General features: G+C 45.1%; 2 protein-coding genes across 2 annotated transcripts; one reads left to right on the forward strand and one right to left on the reverse strand.

Annotated features, from left to right (window-relative positions):
• The first annotated feature begins 1,185 nt into the window (after window positions 1-1,185).
• pik3ip1 (phosphoinositide-3-kinase interacting protein 1) lies at window positions 1,186-7,624 on the forward strand. Its single transcript, XM_080003677.1, has 6 exons — window positions 1,186-1,396; window positions 1,681-1,809; window positions 2,149-2,265; window positions 3,366-3,533; window positions 3,691-3,769; window positions 5,998-7,624. The coding sequence occupies exons 1-6, from the start codon at window positions 1,294-1,296 to the stop codon at window positions 6,203-6,205; spliced, it is 804 nt and encodes a 267-aa protein (XP_079859803.1). The 5' UTR covers window positions 1,186-1,293; the 3' UTR covers window positions 6,206-7,624.
• Window positions 7,625-9,219: 1,595 nt separating this feature from the next.
• On the reverse strand, window positions 9,220-24,190 carry limk2 (LIM domain kinase 2). Its single transcript, XM_080003676.1, has 16 exons — window positions 24,027-24,190; window positions 23,641-23,737; window positions 18,633-18,768; window positions 14,904-15,013; window positions 14,421-14,609; window positions 13,777-13,882; window positions 12,883-13,097; window positions 12,544-12,730; window positions 12,316-12,402; window positions 11,650-11,781; window positions 10,952-11,008; window positions 10,760-10,825; window positions 10,496-10,670; window positions 10,343-10,398; window positions 10,098-10,255; window positions 9,220-9,693 (listed from the first exon to the last, which is right to left on the reverse strand). Exons 1-16 carry the CDS (start codon window positions 24,040-24,042, stop codon window positions 9,483-9,485), a joined length of 1,998 nt encoding a protein of 665 aa, XP_079859802.1. The 5' UTR covers window positions 24,043-24,190; the 3' UTR covers window positions 9,220-9,482.
• Between the last annotated feature and the right edge of the window lie 369 nt (window positions 24,191-24,559).

The raw sequence follows: 24,559 nt of genomic DNA on the forward strand, positions 1-24,559 counted from the left end.
CTTTCCAGAATGTGTTTGTGGAGGGAGAATACAGTTTGAGATCCACAGCTACTTGATGCTGATAAGAGGCTTCTCAATAAATCTGCACAACTTCCGCATGGAGTTCAGAGGAACCCGGCACGCCATCGTCCACAAGGGAAACGAGTTCGATACGACTGTGGAGTAGTTAGGTGTTAAAGAAACTCTAATGTTGAAGTGCAATACACAATGCAATACCAACGTGTCTCTGCCAATTCCCATCGCCACCATGGATCCTCTTTCATAAGCGAAAAAACAACGGGGACAGACGGTGCGAGAGGTTGTGCCTTTGTGCCGGCGGCTCCACCGTTGTGTTTGGAGAGGCGTTACAGTTGGGGTTTTGGTGAGTCCAATTCCTGCGTCCCGCGGTCTTGCACCGAGGTCGAGCAACAATGACACAGCGGCCTCTCGCTCCTTCTGGTGCACGGCCGCACAGAGGGGAACACGTGCCCCGCTGGTGGCCTTTTTTACAGGCCTCCGGCGGGGCTGCTTTGGCCGACGAGGGCCACACGGGTCACCGACCAAGGCAAGAGGAAATGAAACAGTCGGGCTGGGAATCACCGCCGACTTAAGGACAAATATGCGAGGCCGCGAGGGGGGTGGAGGGACTTCACCGTATTTGCTGCGCTCCATTACTAAACCAATGGAAATAATATATTGCGATGAGTTTTGCTTAACAACTAAAAGTTATTACCTTTTGTTGCGGACCCAGACATTGCATCAGGTCTCCCAGAGCAGAAAAGCAGACCGGCCACCTTGTTTGATTTCACCCCGGATTGCGCTAGGTCTTTCGGACGCTTGTCTGCTCAGCACGTTTAGAGAAAGGAAAACTCATATTTGGTGGTAATGCCGAAACGCACTAGTTCCCTTGAGCGCTACCTGGATGGACGCAACCTGAATGCAATCTTGCCGACAAGAAAGCGTGGATATAAAAATAAAAGCTCCTAAAATGAATCCCCATTATGATCATGTAAGCCACAACAAATAATACAAAAAAATAATAATAATAAAATACATTTGCTGGAGGCCCTCAGGGGCCACAGACCACAGTTGAGCCCCCCTCTGCTCTAGCAGCGGCCTGGTCGGCTTTAGGACCTGGGAGGAGCCGCCGCAGAGGGAGCTGCGTTTCTGTTACTGAAGCTGTTTACCAAAAAGACAAACACGGGCTGGGGCTCCAGCGGTGGAGCAGTTTGTCCGACTAGTTCGACATAGGCTCCATTTCATTTCACGTTTCACACTTTATTCTTCGACATCACCCCGACAGCGCGCTAGGCCATGGCGGCTTTCTGTTCTCCCCGTCACTCCGTCGAAATGTTTTTGTCTTTGCACTTTGTTTTTCTCAGCCTGGCTTTTGTGGACAGCACACCGAACATTAAAGGTAAAAAAAAAAACAACATATTTATATTATTATTATTATTATTATTATTATTATTAGTAGTAGTAGTAGTAGTAGTATAGTAATTATAATTGTCGTTATCATTATTAGTTGTTTTAGGTTTTTTTCAGGCTTAAAGCACGACAGTGTTACTAGGATACTAGGATATTTGTTTATGCTTAAACGGCTATGACTGTGATTGCCATAAACATTTGATTAAAATGTGCTCTCGTTTTATTTATTTGTTTGTTTGTTTGTTTGCTTGTTTGTTTATTTATTTATTCCAGACTGTATAACATCCAATGGATCGGAATACAGAGGAGAAGAACGGAGCTCTTCCTCGGGACTCACCTGCCTGGTGTGGACAAACACCTCCAGAGACTATGATGTCAAAACTTATACTGATGCAGAGACTGGTAAATGTGGTCTATCTGTCTGTCTGTCTGTCTATCTATATAATTTGCCACAGCTTTACAATATTCGGTTAGGATTAAACGCATTTGCCTGCTTTGATGTCATTAAGGTTCAATCCCATAATTGCAAATCCCTTCAGTTCAAATGCTGCTTTTTCCTCCCCAACAACCACCGTGCTCCGCTCATTGTAGTGCGAGGAAGTAGTGATTACTGATTAATGAGTCGAGTGCTTTCCCCTGCGAGGGCGAGGCAAAACAACAGATAAAGGACCTTTCTTTGCTTTTCCAGCATCAAAACATCTTTGTTGTTGTTGTTGTTGTCGTCCTCGTGCTGCTGTGCAGGTGTTGGGGAACACAATTTCTGCCGGAACCCAGACTCCTCTGCGAGCCCGTGGTGCTACATCAGCGGCCCCGACGGGACGGTCCAGAGACAGTCCTGTGCGGTGGAGACGTGCGAGGGTAGGTTGTTCCCATTTAAACAGCTCGCTCCGGCGCGGCTTGTTGATCGTGGAAAAAAAAAAAAAAAAAAAAAAAAAGCAAACACATTGGAATTAATTAGGGTGACTGGCGGGCGGCTTGAGCTGCAGATGCGGATGCAGATGCAGGAGGCAGGGGTGGGGAAGGGGGAAGGGGATCGGATCGGATTAGCGTGTCGCAGCACAACCTTTTCCTGTTCCCTGTACCTCCCTCGAGGTTTTACTTTGGTGCTTTCACAGCGTCCGCCGACGTTTAAATCTCTGCTTGCTTCGTGCTGCAGCTCTTGCAGGTCGGTCGATCGGAGTCGTTTCCTTTAGTTGCGCCCTTTTCCCCTTTCTCTCTCTGGTCACAGCCAACCCCATCGGACAATAACAAGGCCCCGGAGTAGTCTGGCTGGCTGAAGAGTGCCTTTTTTTTTTTTTTCACTCTCTCCAAGAGCCCTAAATCTCAAAGTGGCAGCTTCGGGGCAGATGCAGGCTACACCCAACGACTTAACTCATTGGCCGAAAGGAATCGTTTCCCCTTAGAGACAGCTGATAATTGGTCGCTGTGGCGTGACCTCACATCCTTAAACTCCGGCAGAGTCGGTAAACAACTTTTTTTTTTTTTTTTTTTTTAAAGGGGTGGAACCAGCTTCTCGGTGAAGGTTCAGCCGAGATGTTGACATCTTCAACGGCACCTTGATTCCCGAACCGTGCAAGGGCACAGTCTGCCGCGCTGCTTTTAAAATGTTGTGAACAAGCAAATGTCCTTAAAATATCTGTTTGGGTTTTCTCTCCCGTGTAACCGACAGACACTCTTTGTCCGTTCCTGATTCTCTGTTAGGTTATCTTAGTCTTAGTGATAGTTCTATAAATATTATAATATTAACGTTTTTTTGCCACAAAACCACAGCCATTTTTTTTTTAATTTCAGACACACCCCCCCGCCTCCTCACCCACCTCTTCCCATTTTTAAAAATTGTTCAGCGGGGCTCAAACCAGGGGGTGAAAAGTGACTCTTTAAGCCGTTGAACATGTGACCTGAAATCAGGGGAAATGGTGGCTGTTTAACCTGCTACACTGTTTGATTTTGGTTCACAGAGCAGCCCACGGGCGTAGCAGCGGAGGCTCCCACCGCGGGGACGCGCGTCTTCGAGTCGACCGAGTCGGGTTCCAACCGGGCGGAGGTCCCTGCCGTGCAGCCGGTGATGGGCATCAGCCAGAGAGTGCGCACAAGCCCCAAAAAGAAAAAGGACTTAGGCACCACTGGTATGTTCTGTCCAGACGCAGGCGCTCCGAGAGAACGCGTTTCACATCCACGTTGTATTTGTAGAATAATACAACTAAACCATTGATAGATGAAAATAACAATGGTTGTATTAATATTTTCAATCCAAGTAATTGGCGTGTGATTGTTTTTCCTCAGGCTATGTTCTTGGTATCGCCATGATGGCCATTATCATCCTCCTCGGGGCCGGCATTACGGTTGGCTACTTCTTCAAGAGGTAAGTGTCTGATTTACCGCTTTTCGTATTTTAATTGCAACACAGACTTAATAAGCAAGGATGTTAGCACATACACCGATCGGCCACAACATTAAAACCACCACTAATAACAACTAATATTGTGTAGCTCCCCCTCCTGCCGCCAAAACAGCTCAAACCTGTCGAGGCATGGATTTCACAAGACCTCTGAAGGTGTCCTGTGGTATCTGGCACCAAGACATTAGCAGCAGATCCTTTAAGTCCTGGAAGTTGAGAGGTGGGGCCTCCATGGATCATGCGTCTTGGTTCAGCACATCACAGAGATGCTAACCTGTGGCCCTACCCCTGGTCGTCCACATGATGCAGAAGAAAAGGTGATTCATCAGCCCAGGCCACCATCTTCCATTGCTCCATGGTCCAGTTGTGACGCTCACGTGCCCATTGTAGGTGCTTTCGGCAGTGGACAGGGGTCAGCATGGACACTCTGACCGTTCTGCGGCTACACAGCCCCATACGCAGCAAGCTGTGATGCACTGTGTGTTCTGACACCTTTCTATCATAGCAGCATTAACTTTTTCAGCAATTTGTGCTATAGTAGCTCTTCTGTGGTATCGGACCAGAAGGGCTAGACTTCACTCCCCACATGCATCGATGAGCCCATGACCCTGTCGCCGGTTCACCGGTTGTTCTTCCTTAGATCACTTTTGGTAGGTACTAACCACTGCGTACCGGGAACACCCCACAAGACCTGCCGTTTTGGAGACGCTCTGACCCAGTCGTCTAGCCATCACAATTTGGCCCTTGTCAAAGTCGTTCAGATCCTTACGCTTGACCATTTTTCCTGCTTAAACACATCAACTTCAAGAACTGACTGTTCACTTTCTGCCTCATACATCCCACCCCTTGACAGGTGCCATTGGAACGAGATGAGACATGCTATTCACTTCACGTGTCAGTGGTTTCAATGTTTGCGTTGCGTTGTTGGTTTGATGTTACCTTTGATCAATCCAAATAGGCCACATGTGCAACAGGTGTGATATTGCTGGAGGCTGCACAGTCTTGTACGTTTAAGTGTTCTAGCTCAGTTGAAATGCCTCAAGTTGAATATCCGTGGAAATAACTTGAGCACGTTTCAGTTTTGCACATCGCCGGGCATCAGCTGCTCTGTCTATTCTTATGCATCGTGTTGTGTAAGCTTGGTGTAATGAGGCCCGGCTGCATTAGGGCCATGCGGCAAATGAAAGCCCTGCAGCATGTTGATTTTAAGGCTCCTTTTTTATTTTATTCGCGTAGTGTCAGATGTGGACTATGCTGAGGTAATTTAATAAGTGAGGCAATTGTAGGTGTGTGTGTGTGTGTGTGTGTGTGTGTGTGTGTGTGTGTGTGTGTGTGTGTGTGTGTGTGTGTGTGTGTGTGTGTGTGTGTGTGTGTGTGTGTGTGTGTGTCCAATCTGATTAGCCTGGCTCCCGTCATTGTTCTCTATATAAAGGAGCTGGTTATTAATGAGCAGAACAAGCGCTGGCAGTAGATCATGTCAGAAGGTTTCTACCTGCCCCCACCCTTCTGTAAAGTTGTTTTCCAAGACAGGCTGCTTATTGTATGGAAAGCCTGTTTCGTCACAATGTAAGTGAAAGCTTGTTTTTTTTTTTTTGTTTTTTTTTTTATTTATTTGAATAATTTGCCACTAATAACATTGAAAAGATGAAGAACACAGGGTTTATTCCAAATCTGAGGGTGTGGACCTAGTGTCATACAGAGCATTGTGCAGAGTATTTGTGATGCTGTGGGGCCGAGGGTGGAGCAGAATGGAGTTACATAACGTGTCGCATAGACAGGCGGGCAGGAAGAGGCTCCTGTCCAAGAACTTGTTCCCATCTCTCCCTCTCATTCTCTCTCATTCTCTCTTTCTCTCTCTCGCTCTCACTCACTCTCGCAAACCCCTCGATCTGCCTCCCACCACTTACTTGGCAACGCTCCTCGCTTTGCCCTCCATGTCGCCATCTCGCCCATGTCCTCTCCTGTACAACCACCCACAGCTTTATGCAATAGCAATAAGAAAAGCTCCGTAGTTTGGAACTGAGAATCCTCTGACTGCTCTGAACCAGAACAGCTTGACTAAGTTACGTCCGTTGGTCTGAATTATCTCTCCCTCCGCTCTCTCGTTCCGAGAAGCTTTTGCGGAGCTCTGACCAATAAAGGGCAGATGTCCGAGGTATGGTTTCTGACACCATGGTTCGTTTTGATTTCAGGGGTCAGGACCTCCGTAAGAAGCACGAGCAGCACGTGTACGAGCGGGAGATGCAGAGGATCACTCTGCCGCTTTCGGCCTTCACCAACCCCACCTGCGAGCTCATTGACGAGAACACCATCGTCATCACGGCGGAGCAGGACCCCACCCCCGTCCAGGAGGACGGGGACCCTCTCATTATCCAGCAGGCGGGAACCCCAGGAGCCTGAGACCAAATTGACCGAAGCACTCGATCCCCTCTCCCTTCTCACGGACAACATAGGTAAATTTTTTTTTTTTTAAGAAGCCATCTTGGAGGAGGGGAGCAGCGTTTGCACTCCAAAGCCTTGACTTTTGTGTCCTCGCCGTCCTTTTGAGACGCATTTCCCAAACCGGTGGAATTCTTTGCCGTGAATATGTTTGTTTGGATGATTTTGTACAAACATGCATGCCACGCGTACTCGCCGAGACTTGCATTCGATTCCCTGAGACGGATGTTCGCCGCGGGCCTCCCTCTGTCAAACAGTTTGAATACACAGTGAACGGGACGCCGGGATATCCATTTTTATTCCCGACGTTTACGGTTAAAAAAAAAATCTCTTATTTGAAGAGACGGGTTCTGGAATATGGGAATTTTTTCTTTGGTTTTGACCTTTTCCCACCTGGCCATAAAGTGTGTTCATCCGCACGCGGAAACTTGCATTAGCGATGATGAGTTGTTGCAAAAAAGTTCACACATCGTCCCTCCGACACAGGAAACTGCCTTAGCACAGCACACGTGAATGTATTCCTTCATCACAATTTCCACGAGCAATTCAACGTCCCACGTGACCAAATGATCCCCGAACTACAGAACTGACAAGCAGACGGTGGGGAACAGACGTTCCCTCTAACTCCACAGGTTAAGGAGTGACAGGACACGCTATGAGAGTCTGTCGCCGGGACTCGGAACCGAACGGCACCCGCCGCGGCGGAACGGCCGGGGCTTGGCGTCGACCCCGGAAGAGGCGTAGAAACACAGCAGATCTGGGGCGCGAGCGCTGAAGCCCGGTGCGTTGGGTTCTGCACTTACAATCCGTGGTAGACAGAGGTGTAGAGTAGAAGTCCCTTCAGGGTGGGCGCATGACTGTGGCAGCGTTTATTAAAAAAATAAAAAATAAAAATAAAAATTAAAAAAATCTTGATCCGTCTGGATTTAGAAAAAAAACAAAGGCTTGAAGTTTGTATGACATAAAAATAAAAAACAAAAATCTATAGAGATCAGTTACATACATCCCAGACTGCGCGACAGTCATGTTTGATACATGTACAGTTACTGCCCAGTGTTTCCTGCCTATTTTGTTACGATTGACTCACTGGCCTTTCAGATTGATCTTGCTTTGTTGTCATTTCAGTTTATTGGTCTGTGCCGTCGATAAGCTTTGCGAAACGCGGCTCTGTTGGTTTTGTGCCTTTTGTGAATGCCTCTTTATTTGAAGTTATATCCACAACGTGTTGAAAGCGCTGTTACTCATCGTTTCAATTAATACGTGACAGATTCTGACTGCTGTGACTGTAATAAAACTGTTTTTTTTTTAAATTTGTTTTTATTTTTTACAAGTCTTTGTGGTTATCCAAAATTATAAAACTGCGTTGATTCATGAAATGAATGATCCTTAATGGAGTCTTTTTGGATTCATTTTCGCAAACATTCAGTCAAAGGCAGGAAGGGGTTTACCGCTTCTTAACAATAAGGTTACAGCCTGTCTCCCTCTGGAGGCGTCTTGACAACCCTACACCACGGGGAGGGTTTTACTTCCAGTATATTGAAACAAAAAAAGATCATATGAGACAAAATGTACATTACTTAAATAATGTAAATAATACAGGCTTTTAGAAATCATTTTACCCCTTTAGGTGCATCGCGAACAATCACAGACATTAAAACAGTAAATCCAAGAGTAATCTCACATATGCATAATGATTTACTGTGAAATACCAGCATTTGTTATTCTGGAATTGAAAAAGACCAATATGTCAGCTTTATGATAGGAAGTTATAGCCCTTCTTAAGATATAGTTCAAGATTCAAGATGTTTATTCGTCACATACGTTCATACATTTATGCAGCAAAGTTGTTACTGTGTGTTGATTAAGTAAAGGGTGTTACCATCAGACTCCTTATTCTCTCAGTTGAGACTTGACTGTTGATTTCTTCGTAACAGGATTTATTCGGCAGAGTTGTAAACTGCACGCCAAAAACAACACAGAATGACCCAAAACAGAGTGTGGTTTAAAAATGTTTACTTATGAGTCACTGCAGTGATACACATGATCGTGGTCGCAGCTGGAAATCAGTACCTCAAGATAATGCGAGCAGAAAAAAACCCAAAACAAGATGTCTCAAAATCTACAAATCCATTAATCCCATTAGAAAAAGTATTTTCATTAGAATACACACACATTTCATGATAAGAAAAATATATAAATCCAGTTTCATTTGTACAAGTCATCTCTGTAGTAAGTCGTACAACACCGTGAGAGCGCACAGCCCTGTCACACAGGAATGATCGGCACGATTTTAATAACCACAGTTAGGGATAATTAGTGGGTGATGAAGTCAATTATAATTCCTTCTCTGAAAACAAGCACCAGAAAGAAAAAAAAAAAAAAATGCATACATTAACCAAATGATTAAGAAATTAAATGCATGACTCGCTGGTTTAGGAGGTGAATTGGCCTACCGGTGATAAGAACACCAACCATCATGTTGATGTGATATAAACCGACTTATTACACAAACCCTAAAAAACAAAAGCGCAAAAGGTGAGTTGCGCAAATATTTCTCGAGACAAGATGATGAACGAGTCTAAATCGAATGGAGTAAAAACTTTGGCTGAATGGTGAGCACTGTATCACGTGACGGGACTAGTTTGCGGCGACGCTTTCTCCTGGCGGCGTTCATTTGATCGTCTCGTCCGTTTGAAGGTGAGCGTTCCCTCTCTGTGTTCACTCTGCCACGCCTCTCTTGTTATCTTCTCACTGACAAAGCATTCCACACACGAGGGAGTTCACAATTATTTCACACGGGGGTTAACAATAACCCCCGGAACCGTACGGCGAGAGACAGAAAAAGAAGAAAAAAAAAACAGGCGAGGAATCAATTTTCTCTAGGTCTAATTTAATGCGGGGCGTGAAGCGCGGGGCATTGATCACAGAGGGAAAATCCAAAACATAATCCAAGATCCCTCAGTGCCGGCGCTGTGTTTTTCTTTTTTTTTTTTTTTTTTAAAAGGGCTTGTTAAAGAGGAAAAAAAAAAAATCATCTCGAAACAACTTCTTTCTTTTTTGAAATGCGTCTCTTCCGATCACGCCGCCATGCCACGCTCCATTTTGAGAGTCGGGTCCGTGCACAGGCGGGCGGCTGTTCCAGCGACTTCAGTTTCTCCAGTTTCTTTATGGCTCAATGGAAGAAGAAAAAACAAACAAAAAAAACCATAACGTCCCTTTTCGCCCTCGGCCGTTGTGACTAGGTACCGTTGTCCGTCACGCCAGAGCTCTCCGGCGATGCGGCGGCGGTCAGCGGTTGGTCCGTGGCCTGCGGCGGGGCCTCGCTTTTGGGCCCGTGAAGACGACACAGACTTTGGTGCAGCTCTTCCAGCTCGGCGGGTAGAGGGATGCCGAGCTCCTGGTTGAGGGCCAAGGCCTTGAAACAGTCCTCCAGCTTCTGGAAAGGTGGTCTGCGGGGGGCAGGGGTGGGAGGGGTTAAAAAAGGTCACGGGCAAAGAGGGTCCATGAGGAAACAATCCGACCGCGGTGGAATGTCCCCGGACGGTTAGGCTGAGATTTGTATCTGAAAGCTGTTTTTTTTTTTTCTTTCTTTTAACAAGGGTTCTAAAGGTTCTGGAGAAGCGAGAGAACAGCCTGGATAAGGTCGCATGGAGGGAAGGTTGCACGTATTTCCCATGCACGGCCTTTGTCAATATCGTTTGTCTCATTTCCTTCGAGGGCTATTTCTGGGGAAAGGTTACATTTTCCTCAGCAAAGGCAGTTTGCTGCCGAACTTCCAATCAGAAGAGAGTTACTGCACAAACACCTGAAAAATCGAATGAAAAATAAAAAAAACCCTCAAAACGGCACTCACCGGTTGTCGGGAGTGAGGTCACAACAGGCGACGGCCAGAGGAAAGAACGCGGGCGGACAGTCTTCGGGGAGGAACTTCTCCAAAAACTTGTCAACGTTGAGGCCAAAGTCCAGCGTCCTGGGGAGGCACTCGGGGTCGGCGTACACCTGACCTATGATCTGGAAAGAGGCCGAGAGAAGACGCTCACTACCGAGAAAGGATTTCCCGACTGATGGGAATGTCATTTATCTGCGTTTGCCTCTTACCTCGCAAAGCACGATTCCAAAGGAGAAGATGTCGACCTTCTCGTCGTAGCGTTTACCTGCGGTGACATTCCGGGGCAGAATCAGGTGAGACATGCCGAAACAACCGTCAAGAGTAATTTTCTGGGGTATAAATTCGCCGGGCGCGCCGCTCACCGTTCAGCATCTCCGGAGCCATCCAGTACGGGTTCCCCACCACGGTGTAGCGCTTCTTGCGATCGATGCGCCGGAACACCCTCTTTTTGGAGGTGGGCTTCTCCGGCGGCGTCCTGACTTTATCCTCCACGATGAGCCGAGACAGTCCGAAGTCGGCGACCACCACCGTGTTGTCCTGGGGGGCACGGTCGACACCGATCGATTTTTAACACGGTTCATTGATGGAGCCAACGGAAACAGATTTTGCTCGTGGCGGTGACCTACCAGTTTAACCAGACAGTTGTGAGAGTTGAGATCTCTGTGTATGATGCTCATCGAGTGAAGGTACGTCTGGAAAAAAAACAAAAAAAAAAACCCGACACGTAGTGCCGACACGTTAGCCTCTCGGCACCGGCCTGGCACTTTTCTGGAATATTGCACATTTTGGACAGATTCTAACAAAAGCGTGCCGCTCACCATTCCAGAAGCGATGCTCTTTGCAAAGCTCACCCTTTGTTCCCATGGAAACGGGTCCTGTTGGTCCAAGGGGGAGAATAAAAAGGAGAAATGAATATATACACATCCCAAAGACACTTGGGTGAAGGTTTGATAATACGATTAGAAAACCTGAAACATCTACTACAGGTACTATTCATAATCAAGTCATTATTTTTTTACTAGAAATTGAACAATATAAACCTGTTTAAGATACTGTTAGATACATGTGGTTATATGCAGTATACTATGCCGACCTCAACTAAACAGAATATGTATTTAAAAAATGTGTCCCTTTCCTTCCAGGCACACCAGCTTGTTGCACGTTGAAGCACAGCTTGATAATATAAAAAAAGTGTGCAAAAATGTACAAACTATGCAAAAGCACAGTGATGGGCATCCAACCACGGTGCATCATGTCGGGCGTACGAGTCTCAAAAGGCCAGAGGGGGAAGAAAAAGCCTCTTTATTGTTTGGGAGCACGTGAAGCCCTGGCCTGAACTTTCACCTGAGAACACATTCCCCGGCCACTGCGGCTGTGCCAGTGGGCGTGCCAACCTTCCCACTACGCAGCCCGTTATCCGAGCAGGGTTTACTGGAGGCCAGCCGCCTCCCACTCGGCCCATTCTAAAGGCCGGTGGTGTTTATTTCGGTGCTGGGGGGGGGGGGCGTAAACACACCGTGTCTCTGATGAAATCCTTCAGTGTTCCTCCCTCAATGAACTCCGTAATCAAATTCAGCCTCTTGTCCTTGTACAACACGCCGATGAACTTCAACACGTGGGGATGTTCCAGGCTCCGCATCACTTTGACCTGGGCAGCAGAAGATTTACAATACGCATTTAGTTCATTGTTTTGTACATTTCCATATTGACACCATTCTATCTATTTCAAAAACACAAAAGGCTTTTTAAGTTTGTTGAGCTTCTGGCAGGTTTCATTTAATAGGAACACAGTTGTTGTATTAGAGCACTATGCAGAACCCCGGGTCCATTTCTTATTTACTATTTTCAACCCAGGCTCTTATATAACATTTTGCCTGGATCAGTCACACAGATCATATTTTGACAGAGCTCCAAGTGAGAATCAGTTACCATTTGAGCGGTCCAATAAAAATCATTGCAGCGTATCAGCAACTGACAAGAAGTGACAAATATTTTTCAGTACCATATACTTAAGTCACAGAGCAGTGAGCTTCTCGTTTTGCTAGAAGCCCATTTATTACGCCTCACTGAAGGCTACAGGGCTTTTCCTGTTTGAATGCTGAAACTAATGTGTCACTTTGTCGATGTGGTCGTCCCGTGCTCTAGCTCACGCAATACAAACCGTATTCTTTGGTATACTGACCTCCTTCAGGAAGGTTTTCTGGTTCTCCTCGTCACAGCGGATCAGCTCCTTCATCACCATCACCTCTCCGGTGGCTTTGTGAGTTACCTGTCAGGGGTAATTAAAAAATAATAATAATAATTAAAAATTAAAAAAAACATAAAATCTTCAGATCTAACTGGAAAGATAAAGAGTTCACAAAAAAACCCCAAAAACAACACAGTCAGAAGTCTTTTATCAAGGTCTTACTTTAATGGCTTGTCCGAAGAAGCCTTTCCCGAGCACCTCGCCATGGATGAGGTCGCACGGGCGGAAGATGCGATGGGAGCAGCTGCTGGAGGATCGCAGTGACTCAGAGCGCCCGATGTCCCGTGCCAGGAAGGGCTCCTCTCTGGGAGAGGTCGGCCCTGGTGATTTACAGATGCTGTTGCTGCGTCTGCGACGGAGAGAGAGAGAGAGAGAGAGAGAGAGAGAGAGAGAGAGAGAGCGAGAGAGAGCGAGCGTGAGCGGCTAGAAAGATAAATGACCCGACTACGGTGCCACGCGCTCCGGCCGCTCCGAGGACGTGCCCGTCTTGATCAGACTGACCTCAAGGACCTCCTCTTCAGCGTGCCGTCGTCGACCACGTCCGTCCTCTCCAGGACGGCGTCGGAGGGCGAGGACAGCCGCATGCGTGCGGTGGCGGGGACGCCGAGCAGGCTGCGCGAGGACCCCAGCCTTAGCTTATCCAAACGCTGCCTGACTGGATCGTATTCGATGAGCAGTTGCAGAGTGTGGCTGGTTTGGTGGATGAGGTCATCTACCTAAAAAAGGAAAAACAGATTGGAAGCGTTGAGCTTTTCAATACAATGTCTTCAGGACAAATGGGCACCATTGAATGGGCACCAATCTCCGCTCTACAACAGTGAACCTCTTTAAAATACCACCAGACAGAACATCCAGGTTGTTATTATTGTTTATGGCTTCCAGGTGGACTAAGTGGCACGGGACTCTGGGGCGGCCTCGATTAACATGAGGAATTTGCACCTAAGTGAAAGTTCCTATGACCGCCAGTGCTATGGAATATTTTTATGGATCGTTTAACTCTAGCGTGTCAAAATGTTGATTAATATCTACAGACTAGCAATACATTTACAGTTGACAGGGTTGACAGCAGGCAACCCTGGCAGTGGCCCGCTAATTAGAAATGAGGTCATAAAAGGCAATGCAAAGAAAAAAGAGAAAGCCACAAAATATTTAAAACAAACATCAATGTATTGAACGACTGCATGATTGACACGTGTCTAATGGCATCAGGGTACGGCTAAGAGCTGGTGTAATTCTGCCAACACGACTTATCCAAGCTCAAGAATGTGAAAAGGACAGGAGGAACGCCGTCGTATTAAGTTAGAATCAGTTGCTTTGAACGACGGATTCATTTCGTAGGGAAAGTCGTGCGGTGAAGTTTAAAAAGCCACATCAGGCTGCGGTTAAGGAACGCACCTCCTCCTGCATCAGCGTCCCCACGGGGAGGCCGTTGATCTCCAGGATCCTGTCCCCGACATGGAGGGCATTCCGGATCTCCGGACTGATCAGCATTCCCCACACTCTGGGAATCCACACGAAAAGCGACGACACCCAGGGGAGACGACAACAGGTAGGAAGACATTTAGTGTTGGTTTCCACGGGCTGAGCGCGTCGACAAGTCAGGACACGGAGGCAGAGCCTTGACAACTCAAACCCCTAATGGTGATTACTTGAGTCGAGTGGAATGAACACGTTTTCCGCTATACCCTAAAAGTGATGTAGATGGTTGTAAACACATAGAAATGCAAAGCACACACATAAACATTAGAGCTTTCAGAATCATTACAAAATCACAATTATTTTAACTGATCACAATCACTTTGCAAAATCGTTATCATTGTCCAATCATATGTTTCCATCCAAATTTCGTGGGAATTCTAAGCCAACGTTAAAACATTTTCAACAGCTGGGTTGAGACAAGTTAACTGTCCACCCAAATGTTTATGCTCCAACGGCTTTTCTTCCTAGTGGATGTGCACGATCACAGTGACATTAAAAATGAACAGGCTTTTCTTCCAGGGCAACGAGAGAGGGGTCGTCGGGGACAAAGTTGCACTCACTCTTTGACTTGGACGCTGGCCATGCCGCTGGTGACGTCCCTCACCACGGAGACGGAGAAGCCCCTCTTGCCGTTGGCGGCGGACGGCATGGAGAGCAGCGTCACCGTGTGAGGGAGGGAGTCGAGCACCGAATCGGGGGAATGCTTCTCCAACATGGGCGTCAGCACCACCTGCTTGTAACACTTCCCACTGTGAAAGCGAAGAGTTGTCATGTGATTCTAAAAATACGTATAAAAAAAAATAATGCAAAGCTTAAACAGAACAGAAAAATGAAAACACTAAAAGGGACATCCACCGGAACTGTCAGATTATTTTGTGGTGACCTTTATCCAGGATGATTCATCGGAAAGTCAGGAAATTGCGAAAATACACTGCGTGCATTTTCATCCATGCCTGATAAACCTTTAATCAAAAACAGGCAAAAATAACAAGAATTGAATTTTTTTTTTTTTTTTTTCTTTTAAAGGCTCATTCGTGTCTTACCAGTACAGTTTGCAGCGTTCCACCAAGGCGTACGTGTCGCGGTCCTCGATCACCACCTTGCAGCTCAGACACACAAAGCACTCGGGGTGGTACTTGTATTCTCCAGCCACCTAGAAGCACAAACACACCAGGGTCTGATCCCCGTCCTCATGTGACGGCACACCCTCAAGAACACACCAGAGAAGAAGAGCGCCGAGGCGATCCGGCCCGAGCTTCCGATTGGCCCGGGACCACAGGGGAGGCGTGTCTGTCCGGAGACGTGACACAGTCGGTAACACCTGCTCCGCTCTCCGCCGTCTGAAACCTGCGATGATGTCAGCGCCTGAGCAACTTGTCTCGTCTCATTCTCCCGCTGCGTTCTGCACGCAGGTTCGCAGGTTCTCTCACACACACACACACACACACACACACACACACACACACACACACACACACACACACACACACACACACACACACACACACACACACACACACACACACACACACACACACACACACACACACACTGCCTTTAGTCACCGCCTGACTTTCCTTTCTGCACATTGCGTTACACTCTCACTTGTTGTTTTTTTGCTCCCTCTCTGACACCACGACAAATCGTGTCCGTCCCCCCACCATTACGACTATGGCTCATATGCACAAATGTATTATCACGATTAAGGTGGGAAATTTAACACAAAGTTGACATATGTGATCTCACCCGCTCATTAATTTAAATAAGACATGCTAAAGAAAGCAGCTGCGATTCATAACATTCAACTAATATAAAGTATGATATCAGATTACAATTATTTTTCAATTTTATTCATATTCTAGACCTCATGAGGAATATTCAGTCATATATTGCCAATAATTAAGACAATCAATTTGATGTCAAAATCAACTTCATCAAATTGAATGATGCATCAAATAACCTATCTTTTTGCTTATCTGGACTTTGGGTCGGCTGTAACGTATGTTGTTACTTCAATTGAAGCTGGGTTGATGAGGTCGTCATGTCTATGTTTCAATTTAAAGGGGAAATCCATGACATCATCTGTACTGAGTGGATTACACTACAAATCCCAGAATTCCATTCCAGCATATTTTTCCCCCCATTTTCAGTGTCCTGGTTTGCCATACGTTCCTTTTTCCAAAAGTACGCTCGCTGTTCTTTCTTGTGGATGTTCATCCATATCAACAATTTAGTGACCACCACTCGCTGTGTTGCTTTATTAAATTCCCTTTAAATTCTTGCATGTGCTCGATATCTGCATTCTTGCAGGGAAAGGCAGACCTCACAACCAACAATGGAAACAGCATATAGAGAAGAACATGCATAACACAAATACGTTGAGTGGCTGGTCCTTAAAAATTGCCAGCTAAATAATTGGTCAAATAAGGGAGTTTGTCAACAAACTAATGTTACAGGTTACCATTTTAATGAGATGGCAAAACTATTGAAGGACAATAAACAATAGTGGATTTGTGCCTGGACTACAATCATCAAATCATAAAGGTAACTCTGAATATGTGGATATGGCGCATGGGCAGGTTTTGGCTGAAGTGCTACCGACAAAGTGCATTGATAATCCGTGGTGAAGCATGGAGATCAGCGAGACCCTCAGATCCCGCAAAAATCTCAGATCTGAGTCAGATTCCCTGTGAGGTCATGATGACAGAAGCCAAATAAGTGACACCCCAGGAGTGTTTGCGTGACTGCCTGCCTTCAGGGCAAGAGCATCTCCACTAACCCCAGTCGCTGGCTGTCATGAAATTTCACTGCATATATGTACAGTACGACCGCATATATATGTATGTGACAAATAACCTCTTCAACTTGAACTTGAACAAACATAGACACCCATCTTTGTGTTTGTTGTTTTTTTTCCAGTGCAGATAATATACTATATTTTGTTTCTGTCCATTTTGCCCGGAGAGCACAAAAACAACAGAAGTACGATACTCTCTTTGCTGAACTTACAAATTTAATGGAAATTAAAATGTCCATCCGCAGATAGATTGAAACAGTATTTCACATTCTAGCTACAGCTTCAGACACACTGAGGTTGATGCATCACACGACGACCCACAATTATTCAGTTTCTGGCTTAGAGGCTTCCAATCTGACATTGCCAAAAATACTTGGCCACATTGGCCAGTGAATCAAGATGCCAATACTAAGTAGAAAGGTCTATTATGTGCTTTGCTAAGCAGCAAAAAAAAAAAAAAAAAAAAGAAAACGTTGGTTTCAGCAGCACAGGGAGCCAGTAAAAGTAAAAGGTGGTGAACAGCAATGACTGTAGCATCCAGAAATTTGTTCTGTATTTCAAAGTAGTTTTCAATATTTAATTAGAACTAAAATTAAATTCTATTCAGGAAATCCAAAACACCTAATTTCATTATTGCATTGGTTGAACAATAAACACAGATTATTTTAGGAGCATAATGTTTGTGTTGCGAGAAGTCACCATGTTTTATCTCTATCAATGTAAACTGAATTTATGTTGATCTTTTTTTTTTGTTATGAAAAGAATGATCAATGAATCAGGATGCCAATACTCATGATTGAGGAGAATTTAAATGGAAAAAGACACCCATAATAATGCCTGAGCAAGACATATGACCATGAACATTAGTCACAAACCACTAAGTGAACGAAGAACCTGGATAATGTAAAACATAGATAAAGGCAATTAGCCGGAAAAGGGGAAACGCAGATATTTTCCTCCAGCGGCGAGGCTTGATCTCTCAATAAACACTGTGGTGCCGGTGGTAGAATGTGAGCAGCGTCTACAGAGGCGGCTCACCGCACAAGACTTAACAGGGCGATGGAGCGGCTCCAAAACCACCTTGCGCTCTGCCATCTCCCCTCTGGATCCCCCGAGCAGTCGGGGAAATTAACTGCGGGGTTGTTCTGTGCCGAGCAGTGCAGCGTGGGGCCACAGGAGGGGAAGCCATTACACAAGAGAGTTTGAGGTCCCAATCCTCCATTCCATATCAGCACACCAGCTAAAACTTTGCTCATCAAGGCCCTGTGGGTACTCACTATTTAATTATACACCATGAACATTTATTACGGTTGAAATACTTCCAAAATTCTTAGATTAGATTTGTGGCCAGAGTTTAAACCCAAAGTTGTTTTACAAGAGGCTGGGGTGAACTTAAAAATTGAAAATTGCAAAACCACCTATGAGGAGGTTTTTTTTTTTCCTAACCCACCTACCAACATGAATTTATTTTTAATGCATATAAACCAATAAAACCCAACAAAAGCATATTAGGTCATCGGCAAGAATAATGGCCATTTCTATATAATGATTCCAACTGTTTAAAGTGCGGGCCTCAGTCTTGGAATCCTCACAAAATCCAACGGAGCAATTTATAACATAGAGGCCGAAAGTTAAATAAATACAAAGCCTCAATTACTGATCATTACCTCATCGCCATACGTCTCGCAAAACAGCTGTTTTTCCAAAGTATGGGCACGTCTCATTTTTCTATCAAAGCAAATGAACGCGCCACGGGAGTATCAAAGCAGCTACAGTACAACAAGCAAGAGGAGCTCACAATAAATGAAGTTGTTATTCCAGGAAACTCGACCGCTTTTCCAAAAGCCCTCGTGCAGCGTTTCCTGAGCTTCAAATGGTATTAGACTGTGACTGTAAACAAAGGTGTTTTGTTTTTTTTTGTTGTTTTTTTTTAAATGGGTAAAATAAATAAAAGATATAAGCACACCACACTCACCATGGCAGGTCCAGTCATTAGCAGAGAGCAGCCATGACACAGCTCCCCAAAGTTCTCCCAGTAGTGTTTGCGACAGTAGAGCTTGCCGTCCTTCTCATAGTACCAGTTATTCAGGAGGTCGCAGCACACAGAACACCTGCGGACCAAAAAACAACAAACGTGATCGCCTTTTCCAAGATTAATAGAAAAGGGGAAACAGATGAAGCCTTTCGGTGGAGACTTTGCAACTATAAAAGCAATCAACTTAAAAGGTGATACTGCAGAGGCTCCAAAGCCAGGCATATCATTTCAAAGGACTGCTTGAAGAGCTATATGAAAGAAAGCTGAAATATTACACCCATAATTAAATTGGTGGAATATGCAAAACTAGACCAACCATGGCAGATTAGTCAATCTTTACATTTTATGTAAATTAAGGTCTAAATTAGAAAGACAGAGGGAAACCCAGTACTGAAAAAAAACCAAAAACAAAGAGTAGCCAAACTATTGAAAGGAGACATTTCTGTACATGTTCGCATGGCTTCAACCTCATTTTACAGACCAGTGAAAGGATTTATATAATGACAGGGGGAGCAGAAGCCATCAATCAGGGGAAAGATCCCACCGCTGAACATGCTCCTTTCTCCTCCCGGGTCAGGATTCCAGGTGACAGCGTATACTTTCCTCCCGTGTTGATCAGGTTTAATGACCTGGGGAAATAGCTTGCCCCTAAAACATGCCGGGTCTTGCGTTTTGCCTCTCGTGCCGGTTTCCGACAACAAAACAATGACGCCACAAGGGGTGAGAACACAACTTCAGGGGTGTTGTTTTCGAGAAACTACGCTTGAAGTGTTAGTTGGATTGGGAATGTCAAACAGGTTGGTCATGACCACTCCACACACTACAACCAGAGGCAGCCCCACCTTAGCTGCATTCCAGCACCTTAATGTGATCCAGTTGTTTAAGGGGATAGCTGAAGCGCTTCTTAGACAGAAATTTATATGCTTTTAAAAGAGGATGCTGGGAAAATAAATTTGGAAAACGTATGGGCTTTATGCTATAGCAGCAAGTCTCTGCATGGATCAGTCACAAAAGGGCGTATTGCACACACATTTTCTTATGCAAGTCCAAGTCATGGCAGGAATACCACCTCACAACATGGCAGTATGTTTCATTTTCTCTAAGGTTTATTACATTAGTTATTTTTGACAGTACCATAGCACTACAATAGCTGATTGATCAACTGAATCTTCCAACTTCAGAGATGCCTGGAAAATCAAGGGAAATTTATGGGGCCTCAACATTTGAGAATGTTCAGATAGCCAGGAATGCTGAAATTTCCAGGAGAACCTGCAGGCAATGCCTCAACTGACTGCACTGGTTATATAAAAACATGCTACTGTAACAAATCAACCTGCCAAAAATACTATCAATGCTTAACCACTGTGAGCTTTTACAAAAGGCAGTGCTATGAGCGCTCAACTGCTTATGGCACTCTTAGATGGTAACAATACAGACGGTTGTGGTGATACAATCTATTCTCTTATAGAAGAGAGCCATTGACTGCATGAAATGAACAAATGGCTATTTTACAAACTACAACTGCCGTTGCCTATTGAGCACTCTGAGAGATGCTTTGAGATTAGCCTGTAACTGCCATTCTGATGTTCAGCAAAACAGTTCTTGAAAGGCAGGAATTAATTTTGTTCAACACTTGTAGACAGGGTTGAATTAATTATTTCGTCAAATTATCTGCAGCAGACAACAAGAGCGGAACTCCAATAAAAATATACATGTTTTAGTGGATAGTCAAGAATACTGAAATTGTTGAGGGTTAAGTCGATGAGTCTATTTTTAGCTGGGATTGCTGATCTCTGCACAGCAGCTACAGTGCATTTTATCTAGTTCTGGGACTAAAGATGAAGGGGTTCAATTACCTTGCAATTTTCATGCCAGGACAAACAATCAGGAAAATCCTTCACTAAACATATTAAGTTGTGAATGAGCAAGCATCTTTTATTTGTATGTGTTAATTTCTCTTGTATATTTTATATGAAAATCCAAAGACCACCAAGTACAGGAAGAAGATCAACAACAAAAAAGGTCTCAGTCTAATTCCTTACACTATAGGAGAACAAGGGGGAAGTGGTGCTGAAAGTCTACAGAGATAAAGATCACATTAGTGCAGGGAGCCTTGTGGTAGCGCTGGCCAGGCCACAGCTGAACCGGGGTCTCACATCCTACTGGAATTATGTGCGATGGTTTAACAGATTGTAAAGTCTGGACACAAAACCAGACAAAACAAGCTTCTCCTCCACTAGATTCCACGTAACCCACATCTATTTAACACATCGTCAAATACCATTTATCTTTCAAATATGTGCTCTAAATTTGCCCACAAAAAAACATGATTGGAAAGAATTTCAAATTTGAATTTTGTGCATTTCTGATATTTATAAATTTTATATTTATTTGTTTATAGCCTATAGCCAGCAGTGAGATCAAGGTACACACACACACACACACACGTATATATATATATATATATATATATATATATATACATATACACACACATACATATACACACACACACATATATCTGTGTCTCTCTCTCTATGCGAGCACACACACACACACACACATATATATACACACACACATATACATCTGTGTGTCTCTCTCTCTATGCGAGCGCACACACACACACACACACACACACACACACACACACACACACACACACACACACACACACACACACACACACACACACACACACACACACACACACACACACACACACACACACACACACACACACGTTTAGATATTTACACTCTATTAGAAACAGCGTGACATACTAATTTACTTATACACTGAAAAAAATCCTCAAATATGAATAAAGATCTCCTCAAATATGAATAAAATACCATAACTCCCACACAGTGCAACCTTGGCAGAGCCATGTTAAGTCTAAATGTGTCCTGTTATACATGGCAAACAACCCCTAATCCTGGACAAACAGTTCACGGCAGTTCAACCACGTGGAAATAACAGCCACCAATGTGTGAGATATTTCAAGCCAAAATAAAGCTTATCTGAAGGATTCATGTTAAGAACTGCTGAGGTTTCTTCGATCTGCTAGCGACTGAGGGGCTGGGCAACACAAACTGCAGGTGGTTTTCCAGACAATACAGTGGATCTGACAAAATAAATACATAATAGTTAACATTACTAATTTCCTCTGATACAAATTCCTTGTTGAATTAAAGGTGCAGTGTGTAGGATTTACGGAACAGACTTGGAATATAATATTAATAAGTGTTTTAATTAGTGTATAATCCCATGATAATAAGAATTGTTCTGTTGCCGTTTACTTAGAATGAGCCATTTTTTATCTAGATAGGGAGCAGGTACGCTTCACGCAGGCCGCCGTGTTTCTACTACAGCCGCCCAAAACTGACAAACCAAACACTGGGTCTAGAGAGGGCCTTTCACATTTTTCGCAAGTTCTGCGGCCACCGTCTCTCTTTCACATAGGCTGCCATGTTGCACTGCCAATGGGGAGGGGCATTCAGTTGGTTGCGATCTGCAACCTCACCGCTAGATGCTACTAAATTCTACACACTGCACCTTTAAGTCCTCCGTTGTATTTCAGATAGACAGGTAGACCTTTCATGGAGACACTGAAGACCTTGGGTGGGCACGTCTCACTATTTACTGTGAACAGACAGCCACTTATCTCAGGCGGGATGACTGCTGTTTTCACATTCTCTGGAATCACTTTTTCGTGCCAAAAGATGGAAAGAATGACCAAACGGTACATGGCCCTTGTACTGAATTTATAATCAGAGCGATAGTCTACATAACAGATTGAGTCGGACAGAAAAAATTTTCAGTTTTAATATGAATATTGTTTTTAGATTATTTTGTGTCTCCATCTCAGTACAGACGTGTATTTTGCATTGAGCAAAAAAGTATATGAAATTAGGATATTAAACCTTTCTTGTTATGCAAAAGTACCACCATAATACTGAACTTGTGCTACTGAGCTTCGGATCAAGCCATGATTAATCAAAAAGGCCTGGGGAGAAAAAGTTTCTCCGGTCTGTGTCTCAGACGACTACCCCACATCTCTGAATCGCCGTCTAGGAATGCAACAGCGGGAGGTTAGTGCTGTTACCTATAGACCCAAATGACAATGCCAGGTTTACTGGAATGAGTGTGACGTCAGCTCCTAACCATGTTACACACAGTGCGGTTGGGCACTGGAACGGAAAATGGAAGCAGCGCAGGGGGTAACACTTACAATTCACAACGGCGGCCACGCAGTTCTCTCTCACCGGCTTATCATTACAACCTGCGAGGCATGTTTACATATCCCGGTGGAATTTGTGTCAAAGCGTCCTCACTTAAAGTCCAGCAGGCAAATGTTTGACCGCATGCCATGGAATTCATGTCAGCAGCCAAATTCTGGCAATCATTAAGCCCCCCCCCCCCCCCCCCCCCCAAAAAAAACAAACAAACAAACAAACAAAGGAAAAAAAAAAAAGCCTGGACAGATGTTGCTCCGTGATGATGGGCCTAGTTCTCAAACCAACCTCAATACAAGCACTGGAAAAGTCGAATACAGACATCTGTCAGTGGTGGGTTGACTCGACGCACAAAAGGAAACCTGATCTGATGGCTTGGAGTGTAAGAAAAGAAAGAAAGAAAGAAAGAAAGAAAGATAGAAAGAATGATCTGGGCAGATGCTCCCAATCAGAAACACCTAGTACGATAACAATACAAAAAAAAGAAGAACAACACCAAGACGACCACAGAGCCAACAGAGGGGCCCAGAGTAAGCAGACCAGCAGAACAATCGACTGTCCCCCGATTTCAAAGCCATTCCTCCCCCACCCCCCTGTCAGAGACACAAACAAAGCCTCCGCACGGTACCTGCGGGAGGCTTCCAGGACGCGCACACGCACACGGACGCGATCGGTTCAACGGAAAGTTGTCAGGAATCGGTGGGGAAACTCACTGGAAGCAGGCGTGGTGCCAAGAGTCCTGAAGAACCTTCATGTGGAGGGAGTCCTGGATCGCCCCCCCGCAGCCCGCACAGCGGTTTCCGTCGAAGCCTGGGAGGAAAGAAGTGACATGTCGGTGCCCCCGCGCTGTCCCGGGTTTATAAACAACAAACGCCGCCGGGGGAGGGCGGGGGTATCTACGAAACACCGATTGAAATAACACGCTTTGTTAGGCTAACGACCGGGCACCGCTGCCCCGAAACTGATTTAAATGAACCACGTTAACCGCCCAACTCAACGCGGTGCGGTGCGCGGACCGCAGATAGGTTTCCCAGATAACGATGGAGGGGGGGGGGGGGGGAAAAGACAGTAAACAAATTCAGTAAATTCAGTCCATTACCTTCTAGTTTCTCCATCTGATTTCGATCGCGGTCGACGGCTTCTCTTTCCTTTACTCGTCGCAGTATCTCATAGCGAAGCGACCGGGCTGCGGTACACGTTGGAATGCCTCATTCTGCTGCTACGCGCCGCACCGACCGCGACCGCAACAAACAAACAAAAACAACAACAACAACAACAAAAAGAAAAGATGAAGGTGCGCTTTTAAAAGAAAAACAAACCCCCCCCCAAAAAAAAACAAAACACGTCCGAACGTCCAACACGAAACTGGGGCTGTTGGCAGGATCGCTGACGTAATGACGTAATGCAGCAGAGTGCATTCCTGTACGGAGAGCGGAAGGGACCCAGCAGCACCTGGAAGTTGGGGGGAGCCGCGAGCCCAAAATACGCAGTGTGGAGCAGCAGCGCCATCTGCCGGTGGGATCTGCGCGAAGCACCGTTCGGAATATGCGTCAAAAGGCTTTATGATTTTTATTATTATTATTTTGATTTTTTTTTTCCACTCTACCCCCCCCCCCCATCACCTAAATTACT

Source organism: Zeus faber (genome assembly GCF_960531495.2).
Source record: "Zeus faber genome assembly, chromosome: 7".
Taxonomy (NCBI): domain Eukaryota; kingdom Metazoa; phylum Chordata; class Actinopteri; order Zeiformes; family Zeidae; genus Zeus; species Zeus faber.

Coding starts and splice junctions, on each gene's coding strand:
- limk2 (XM_080003676.1), bottom strand. Junction 10,671..10,759: donor ACAACTGTCTGGTTAAACTG/GTAGGTCACCGC, acceptor CGTGCCCCCCAG/GACAACACGGTGGTGGTCGC. Junction 10,256..10,342: donor TTGGAATCGTGCTTTGCGAG/GTAAGAGGCAAA, acceptor GCCTCTTTCCAG/ATCATAGGTCAGGTGTACGC.
- pik3ip1 (XM_080003677.1), top strand. CDS start 1,294: ATGGCGGCTTTCTGTTCTCCCCGTCACTCCGTCGAAATGTTTTTGTCT. Junction 2,266..3,365: donor TGCGGTGGAGACGTGCGAGG/GTAGGTTGTTCC, acceptor TTTGGTTCACAG/AGCAGCCCACGGGCGTAGCA. Junction 3,770..5,997: donor GTTGGCTACTTCTTCAAGAG/GTAAGTGTCTGA, acceptor TTTTGATTTCAG/GGGTCAGGACCTCCGTAAGA.